Source organism: Aulonocara sp. 'chitande type north' Nkhata Bay, linkage group LG1 (assembly GCF_057382095.1).
Source record: "Aulonocara sp. 'chitande type north' Nkhata Bay isolate Kocher_YH1m ecotype deep benthic linkage group LG1, A_spYH_male_GT1.1, whole genome shotgun sequence".
NCBI lineage: Eukaryota > Metazoa > Chordata > Actinopteri > Cichliformes > Cichlidae > Aulonocara > Aulonocara sp. 'chitande type north' Nkhata Bay.
This window is the reverse complement of record NC_141344.1, coordinates 2033086-2043085: the sequence shown is the minus strand read 5'-3', so window position 1 is coordinate 2043085 and position 10000 is coordinate 2033086. Positions and strand designations below refer to the sequence as shown.

The window sequence follows — 10000 nt, the reverse complement described above, 5'->3', positions numbered from 1 at the left end:
GTGCTGATTTCTGCTGTTTACTTTATGAAGTACACACTCAGGCATTCTGCAGAAACAGACTTCTTACACTAAGATGAAATATTTAGTTAAACTTCTTTGAAGTGACAGAAAGATGGTGTTTGACTGGTTGGCCCACTTGAGGTCACAGTGGATGGCCCACGATGTGGAATAAGTTTGACACCTCCACCTTTCCATCGGTCCATCAAAAGTAGTTGTAGGAGGTGGATTCGGCTTAATCTGAGCCTTGGACAGCACTGAGCCTTCACCTGAGCTCTCACCTGTAACCAGGATAATGACTGTGATCTGTAACCACTCGCAGACACCACGGCTGTTTCTCCTGTCTGTGCAGGAGCGTCTCACCGCGCAACGAACTCTATTTTTCTTGTTTGATGGTGTTTGGCAAACAGCTTGTGGGTGCGTTATCGCCACCTTCTGACAGCGGCAGCATGTCACATACGAACAAGCTCAAACAAAGAATACTGTGACTTATTGATATATGAAATATCTGCACTGCACCGTGGTTAGCGCTGTGTTAGCCTGCAGCTGGAACCAACACCTGAGCTCCACCTGGTCAGCTGACCAATCAGAGTAAACTGACAGCGTGTGGGACATCCCTGCTCCATTTGTTTTGCTGCAACATCATAATTACTGTTGCTCTCTGTCTGCTCAACTTTTGATGTCACAGCGTTAGATTTTGGGAGGAAAAGATGATGGTGGGAGGAGTGGGAGGAGCCACGAGTACACAGAAACAGGCGACTGGGCTTTGGGTTTATGACCCACTTGTTCACTTTTAAACTTAGTTTGCTTATTTTATTTTATATTTTTTAATATTTTCAGATTTCACTTACAGTTTGGTTACATTTGAGCAGATTTCGGTGAATTTCAGTGCTGTGACACGTCCACTGCAGGTCACAGCCATGTTTAGTATTTCTGTGGTCGTTTTTCGTGAAGTCACACAAACATGACTGTGATGGTGATGGAGCAGCATCATTGTGCAAACATGCTCTAATGATGAACCTGTAAATTATCATAATTACTGCTTAAAATCTGAATGATTGTGCTAAGCCACGCCCTCCTGAAACATCTGTTTAACAGGTAACGACACAGCAGAACATTCCTCTTCAATATTTGATGGCACGATAAATGTGTGAGTTGAGCAGATCTGTGACCGTCTGACAGGTTTTAGTCATCAAACAGTCTCATTAACCCGAGCAGGGAGCCGCCGCTCTGCTCGCACGTCACACGCCGAAGGCTGATTTTGGTCTTTTGCTTGTCTTAATGATCAGATTTCTGCCATGAAGTCGCTCCACATTTCAAAGATGCTGTCACATTGTGTCTTGTTAGATGGTAAATGAGGGTTACCCTCCATTGAGGCAGCGTCGTAGCGAGTAGGAGGCTCCTCCCCCGCAGGTTCGAGAGCAGTCGCTCCAGGCGCTCCAGGCATCCCAGCCGATTTCCCTGTCCTCATCTGAGCGGGTCATCCTGGATGCCTAAAGAAGGACAAACAGCAACACAAAGGTTGTGCGTATTAAATCACATTCACACCAAAGCTTTGTGGTTGTAAGAAGGCATGCCTCGTTGGTTTCCAACGCCTGCTAAAGCAAAACGCTCCTGCAACACGAGCGTCTGTTCTCACGGCAGTCTGAGAATCAGTCACAGTCAGACATGGCTCTACCACGGTCTGCATTTCTGTCTGATTGCTGGAAATTCAACAAACCTGCTGGAGGACAGCTCGTCACAGGCCGTATATTTACTGCTCTGTGCCGTGTGGAAACACTCCGTGATAAATTCTTGATAAAGCTTAAGCTAAAAAAAGCTTAAAGGCTCAGAGGGACACAGTGAAAGTGTGCCATGCTGGCAGAGATCATTTCTTTTTACAGCGTTAGAGCAAATATATCCACAGTGAGCCGACGCAGCAGAAGTTTAGCTCTCTCTAGAAAAAGTCCCAAAGTCTCAGGAAAGAGGCTGAACGGCTCATGCAGGCGCCGCACAGCTGAGCGACAACACTCCCAGAATGAGACGCAAGAAATGTGAAACTGAAGAAACTATTACACCAGTGGTGAACGGGCAGCTAAATGGGAAAAGACATTTCATTGTCACGTTTGCTGTGTAGCAGGCAGGACCCGACACACTCGGGGAAGTAAACGTAAAATGCCAGCTTTATCTGCGGGACAAACTCCACAATGAAAACATGAAAACTAGGGAGCTAAACTGGGACAGAGAACAAGGAAAGCACACAGGTAGGGGAACGGGTGGGAACGCAGCTGGGACCAACTTCATAGGCTGCATCTTCCTGAGGCCGTTTGCGTCACAGCCAGGCGACGAAGGCTGTCCAAATTCAAAGACTCCTAGAAATGCAGCCAACAAATGCGTCCTCCTTTTCCCCAGATTTGAAGGATAGGTCGGGTGTGTCCTTCCTGGCCCACCATATCCCAGAATTCATAGCGCGGCCCAGTCAACTCCAGTTTCCAACAATGGCGGCAGCTACTAAGTTTTAATATTACTCTTATTACTCTTTCTGTGTCACACGAGAATGTAGCTGTGTAAGCTTCAAACATCTGCTCGGTTTATCGAGACACCACATGCGATCCTCTCGATTTCCCAGTCTGTGAGAGGCGGCAAGTTGTTTGTCTGACCTGGATTTTAGTCAGGAGTTAACCTCTTTGCGCCAAATACCGCTCCTCTGCTCTGGCATCACTACTGAACCCTAACTTCATATCATAACCCTGCTTCCATTCAGTTTCTGTCTTCTTATGCTGTCCAACCTCCTGCTGCAGTCCCTCTTTCCTCCAGCCTTCATCGTAGGCTCCTGCTCTTCTGATGAATCATTCCCTGCTTCTATGATACTGGTTATATACTGTAGACTTTGCAGAGTGAAATCATATAATCCACAATTGCAGGTTTAGCATTCAGACCAGTTTTTGTGCATTCCATCTTAAATTGTTTTTGATATAATTTTGTTATTTTTTTAAAGAAAAAAAAAAATACCATATGCATATTGACATACACATGTATTCAACACTCTGAATACATCCTCAGATTAAGGACCTGATATCATCTCCTGTTGCCCTGATACAGCACTTCAAATTGTACTTATGATTCTGCAGATTCAATAAAATGTCATTTTTTTTCTCAAGAAAAAAAAAAAAAAAAAAAAAAAGACACCACATGTTTGCAAAAGTGCTCCGACGTTTTCGGAGACGTCTGTTACCCACCAGCTCGACAGCTGACCGGGGCGAGAACGGCGAACTCCTGGCACAGCGTTTTCAAACCCCTCGCGGTCTTTGGCTACTCAGGTTAAACATGATATATGAGTCACTCAGATAACATAAAACTTTTATTGTTTGGCTTTTTTCAGTGTTTGATTTGTTCCTGAGTAAATCGGTTTGGCTGAGATTAAAGTTCTAGTTTTCACACAGCTGAATAAACGTCAAACAGAAAACTGATTAAACAGAAGTGAGACGGTGGAGAGTTTACTCCAGTGTCCTGTTATATTGAGGAAGCAAGCAGCAGACGGCCGAGTTTATTAAACTCTACAGAGACAGCGGTGACACAAATCTGAAGGCCAGACCGTCCGGGTCCTCAGGAGGATGCAGCCTATGAATTTGGACACCCCCAGGGACTATCAAAATAAAACAGGAAACACAGGGAGCACAGGGACAGGAGTGACATGAGACACGACTGACTGGGGGACAAGAAAATAAGCATGAAGACAGAACTAAAGCTACAGTAAACAAACAAAAGCAAAGAACTAGAACTCAAGAAATACCCGAGAACAAAACAAACTAAAACACCAACATTGATGATCCATGATGGAATCAAAGGTTCACAATAACACAAAAGCACCGAGTCACTGACCCAGGATCGAGACATTTATTAACTTATGATAACACAGGAGACAGAAACTTTTTTAAGATCAGGTTGAAAACTTTCCTCTACCGGATCACTTATCATTAGTTACACTTCAGTAAATGTAATCTCGAGTTTATAGCTTCACAAATAAAATGTCTATTTGTGTTTTCAGTGAGGAAAAATCTAGAAACACAGTCTACATGTCTGATTTCCAACGATTCCCACTGGATATATGGAGCTGACGCCGTCTCTCCTTCCAGCCCGACACAGAGAAGCATCTCTGGGTAAAACTGGCCTGTGGACTCCTGCTGTCCAAGAAAGCCCCGATAAAAGAACGTCTTTCGGTGGGACGAGCGGTCAGACTCCGACGGTCGCTCCCGATAGGCTGAGCAGCCACAGGTGAATATGAATAAATGATTCAGAGCAGCGGGACTGATCGCAGCCTCACTGACAGCACGTCGCCACAGCAGCCGCTGTAAAGCGTTTACAGATGTTACAGATGTTTCCACCTCTGTGTTCAGAGTTTGAAGGTCACTCAGATTCATGATGTAGATAAAAACTGACTCACATTTTTATTTACATTTACAGATATCGCTGTTATCTCACTGCTCTTTTATAAAGCTATATATATTACGCATCATATTATACGCTGCATATAGGACTATTATATAATACAGACATTTTCCCACACAAGCTATTTCAGGAGAAGCAGGCTGGAATATTTCCCACAGTTTTATCATAATCATAAATACTGGATGCAGGCTGTGCAGGAGGGCGCGCACATGACGGCGTGCAGGAACGTTCAGGAGAACAGCGGCCGATGCATCACCTGGCAAACATTAAACAAGAAATGTTCACGTATGCATGTGGTCACTTCATATTCCCCAGACTTCTGCACGTCACTGACTCGCACGCTTCACCTTCGTTTCCATCCATCCACCCTTTTAACTGCTCTTAACCTATCCATTCGGGGTTATGGGGTGGGGGCGGAGCCTACACGTGGGCTACACCCAGGACAGGTTGCCAGTTGTGGCAACCTCCGTTGTGGAGCGCCACAACGCCGCTGCTGTTGACCATCTTTGTCGCTGTGGGCGTGTCAGAGGAGCTGCGGCGCCACCATCAACTACAACAGCTGCTGCGGTAGAAAAACAGAGGCTGAATCTTATATGTTATGTTTGCACACAAGCTCCTAAATACATTTCAGAGCGTTATGTTGGTCACATGTGAGTAAAACCATCGCCAGCGTGACCGTCCTGGTGGAAACCCCAGGCGTCCCAGTCGGCTTCGCCAAACCTGTCCTCTGGCCCTGCCTCCATGTTCAGCAGTGACTCATAATCTGTTTGAGACGCATGTTGGGTGTAAAACAGGCTGATCAGTGGAGACTGATCGTACCGCAGCAGCAGGCCTCGAGAGTCCTTCTGCTGCTGTAGAAACCTCTTTGCACACTCGGGTTTCTTATTTCAACGCTTGATATTTTACCATCACCAGGCCAAAAAACGCTCAAAAAGACTCAGCCAAGATATCTGAATTATACATAATCCAATCCTCTTACTCAAAACATGCCTGACTGGATGCAGCCAAGTAATTTCTGACAGTTTGTGATCCGTGTGCGCAGCATCGTCCCATCGGGAGCGTTGTCCAAAGTGCAGAAGAGTCCAGCGGTTCGTCGGCACGGACAGCAGGTCTCTCTGCCGAAACACTGATGAGAGCCTCGCCCTCTGCAGACACCCAACAGTAGCATTACGTCACACGAAACAGTCGTCTGTTTTAGGCAAGCAGTCACACAAAGCTGCTACAGCCTCGACGCACCCCCCCACCGAACACCGACCTTTCTCCTATCTTATCTGCTGTGTGAAAAGCTGAGATGAAAGAGAGGGAGTGATGGAGGGAGGCTCTGATAGAGAGCGGGAGAGAGTTTTCCTGGCTGTGTGTCACCAAAAATAGGAAAATTGGCTTCCCTGGGTCAGTGATGTCACTACAGACCCTGTGGTGCCTCTGTGTGTGTGTGTGTGTGTGTGTGTGTGTGTGTGTGTGTGTGTGTGTGTGTGCGAGAGAGGAAAAATGAAGCACAATGAAGTATTTATGGAAAATACTGGAAGTCAGAGGGGGAACGAGCCGAGCCTTCCAAAGTGCTTTTTCACAGTTTAGAGTTCTGCTGTGAGCTGAACCATCCAGACTCAACATCAGCTGAACTAAAGGAGCTGCTGATGGACTTAAGGTGATGCAGGACTCCTACATCTCTTTTCTCCTTTAGGGCAGAGACAAATACCTGGGGTCCTACGTGGACAGGAATCTCTGCTGCTGTCTCTGCAGAGAGGGCCAGAGTCGCCTCCTCCTCCTGAAGACGTTCCTTCAGAGTACGTCTGCAGATATTTTATGAATCTGTTGCTGATAAAACATCAGAACTTGGCTTGGATCGAATCTGGATCGAGATCATCTGCGTGCGGTCCCTCGCAGCGTGTCCTTTGGTTCCCGAGGCCATCCAGTTTCCTCAGCTTTTTTGCTGCAGTTGTATAATTTTACAACTTCCACAGTCCCGAGCAGCTGTTACGATAGGAAATCTCCTGCAGGGATTAATAAAGTTTTTCCTTCTGAGTGCGATCTAGCCCGTGTACCACCAGGACAATAGTCAAAGCATGAGTTTAAACAGCTGGAGAAACCTTTTCTGCAGCAGCGACAGTGCAGGCAGTCAGTAAAACCCACAGGACAGGAACAAACTCTAATTCCTCTGACAATGTTATTTATGCCTGGTCAACCAGAATTAACATTTCTGACATACCTCTGCAGGTTTCATTTCAGCCTGCCTCCCAGGCTGAGTGCTGGCTCACAGCGGAGCTGGCAGAGGACAACGCTGTGAGGGTCGTACCCACATACATGGGTCTGCTGTGTGTGTCTTGGACTCCTGCGCTGAACTGGATCTCGGGATTCTCTCACATTTCTCTTCGTGCCTCTTCCAAAGAGACAGACTGAACAGCTCGAGAGGAATTAGACACGTTAACGCTCAGCTAATAGGATAAAACAGCCTTTTGTTGTCGGGCTCGGCCAGCTAACCGCCATCACAGACCTCCAACAGTAATAACATCGGCATGAGGAGAATCTGTCCAGCCAAGGCTTTTTTGGCCCGGGTGGCCAGCAGGGCCCATTGTGCCTGCATAGTTCAGTATCAGCAAGCTGTGTCCACTGACAACTCAGATGACCTCGCCATCCACGGCGCATTTCTCAGTTTCCCAGTTTGAAGGTTCAAAGTGGCACTGGCAGATGCGATGAGTCCACTGGTGCCACTCGGGCATCTTTTCTGAAAGTCTCATTATAAGAAGAGAAGACTTATAGAAACCAGCACTGTCGCTGTACTGGGTTTAGGTCAGGTGATAACCTCTGGGACTGAAACACTCACTCCCACAGGAGCTGCTCGGCCGTGAAGCTGCCAGCGTGCAGTCTTTGTGTTGGTGTTAATGCCAGAGGAGGTTTGGAGCTCTCCAGTTATCGAGTCGGCTCTGAGACTTCACCTGGTCTGACACTATGAGGCTGATCAGGAGTATCCAGGAGGGAAGAAACTCCAAGAAATTCCATTGTTGCAGACGTCACATCCAGTTGCAGCACCACAGCAGGTTTCAGTGAGCTCTTCAGAACAAGCCTTTCTTTCATCGATGTTTGTAAAGGCAGGAGCCGCATTTTACAGACCACACCTGAACACACCTGAACTCAAAGATTAATTCTGTGTCCATATAGTGTATTAAACCAAAGCAACTACACCTGCAGCTCCTCTAACGCCCAGCAGAGGCTCCAGCAGTGAGTCCGTCCCCGTAGACTCCCACGTTAAAACGTCCAAGATGAACTACACATGTTCGGATTTCTGGGTGTACCTGGGGATCTCCAGTCAACTTGGAGGCATTCCCGATCATATGCTGGACACGTCACCTGGTTGCATTCCTCATGACGATGCAGCGGCTCTGCTCTGAGCTCGCTTTGTCACTCGAAGGTTGAGCTGAGCCGCACTGCAGCACAAAGTAATTCCAGCCTCCTGCATCCACAACCACATGCAGGTCACGATCACAGGTGAAGCATCGAAAGCTTCCAAAGGCAGGTAGGCAAAGGTGAGGATCTAAATCAATGAACAGCCACCGTTGGGTCATTGCATCCTTTTATTCATTCAGTCATCGGTTCAATAATCCCTTCATTCACTACTTTATTGACTTCTTTGTGCCTTATTCTCCTCCATTAATCCCAAATTGCATCATTTCCCTCTTTGTCTGAGAATCAGGAAACATGTTCAAGTGCAAATCCTATTAGGTTGCTTCGCACTTGATCTCCTGCAGAGTTTCGAGCTGGTAAACAGCCTTGCATCACTTTGTTTGGTTGGAGGCAGGGAGTGAAAATAGCCGGCAGCATTAATCTCAGCTTGTGCTCTGAAATTGGAGGGTGTCGGATGGGATTAGAAAAAAACTGTCCAACTCCCTATATGAGCGCGCTGAATGCGGGACACAATGTGCTGCTTATAACGTCTGGTTAAGGTATTCTCAGCCGGCTTACCGTATTGTAGGTGCGTGCATTCTTTGCAGACTAAATCCATTTTGTTAAATGCAAACTACCAGAAATCTAAAAGCTACAAGTAAAGGTTTATTTTGCCTGTGGCAGCAGTCTTGATGCGGATGCTTAAAAGTCTATATGAGCCTAATCGACAGGAAGTGATGCTTTCTGGGAACATTTAGTTCCTGTTAAATCAGAAGATGCTCATACAGTGCAAAGCAAATCCCATCCACTGGTTTCTAATGATCTCTATTATGCATTAGCAGCCCTTTGGAAGTGAGTTGTATATGTGGTGCAAAATAAAGCTGAAAGTATGCTTGTCAGACAGCCGTGGAGCCTCAGGCTTACTTGTGGTTAACAAAAGCACAACCATAGCTGAGAGAGCTCTCTGACCGTCAGTCTCCTTCAGTAACTGCTGCTCGTGACCTCGTATAACTCTCGCCTTGAAACTTTTTCTGGCTTCTGCAGTTTTCTTCCTACATATTTGGCCCACATCGGTCTGAAATGCTGCAGCGAGAGCGCTACCGGGGACTCGACTTTCTTATTTCTCCAGCATTCGTTTCTCTCTGACACTTTCCATGAAAAATCAACCCGACTGCCTCAGGATCAGCTGATTTTTTTCTACGATGTCGTACATTTAATGAAGGCGTCCTAAATTTTACCTCCATACTGTGAAAATGCTCAGATTTACAGGTCCTTGAATTACACACAACAATTTGAGCTCTACAAGTTTCAGGGCTGAAAAACACATCACTATCACAAAATGTAACCAAAATAAAGTTTCCAAGTGAATCTTCAGAAAACAGATGAAACATGCAGGATACCTTTTTCTCTGCTCCTCTTCATCACACACCATCATTACACTGCTGCAGTTTATTCAAACCCTGATATCGACCACGATACTGAAGGTCAAAGATGCTTATAGAGAAAACGCTGCTGAGCAAAAACCAGATTTAGTCCTTAGACTGTGACACTTTAAGTCAAAGCTGGGGACCTGCAGGCCTGGAGGGCCAGTGTCCTGCAGGTTTTAGATGTGTCCTTGATTTAAACGACTAAATGAACTCCTCAACATGTCCTGAAGTTCTCCGGAGGCCTGGTAATCAACTCATCGTTGAGATCCCCACTCCTGTGTAAGTAAAACTGATTTGTTTGCAGGTTTCATAAAGCTGAAATGTAAAGTTTTATCCAGTCCTCGGTACCACGGGGGCTGGTAACCCAGAAGACATTTCCTGTGTTTGTTCTCCAAAGATGGAAAAGGCAGCGAGTACAGTAAAGCCACTGTTCTCTGCAGATGACGGTTGGCGTCCACTCTTCCTCAGTGCGGGAAATTAGTTTGAGACCTGAGCAGAATGAATTATCCGCAGGCATCGACCTCGGAGCACATCGTAATCCATCAGTGCCACTGCAGGGCTGTGAAATCGTCGCCTCTGTCAGAGAGCGGATGTTAAAGATCTTTTCTCACACGTCACGGACGGTAACGAGTGAAAACCACGCTGACCTTTTACTGCTGACTGATAAAGACAGTTTCTCTCTGAAGCCGCTGACCATGAAACACACCTGGAATATTATTAGCGGGGTCCATATTTAACTGCACAGGTAGCCTTCAGCGTTGGCTTCCAAC

At 46.4% G+C, this 10000-nt stretch overlaps 1 protein-coding gene across 3 annotated transcripts in view; it reads right to left on the bottom strand.

Moving 5' to 3' along the window:
* Window positions 1-10000, bottom strand: part of adamtsl3 (ADAMTS-like 3) — a 210193-nt gene that overhangs the window by 106112 nt on the left and 94081 nt on the right. For all 3 annotated transcript variants that reach the window (XM_086289669.1, XM_086289753.1, XM_086289837.1), the window contains exon 4: window positions 1363-1490. In XM_086289669.1, the coding sequence (XP_086145795.1) occupies window positions 1363-1490 (128 nt within the window). The remainder of the gene's footprint in view (window positions 1-1362; window positions 1491-10000) is intronic.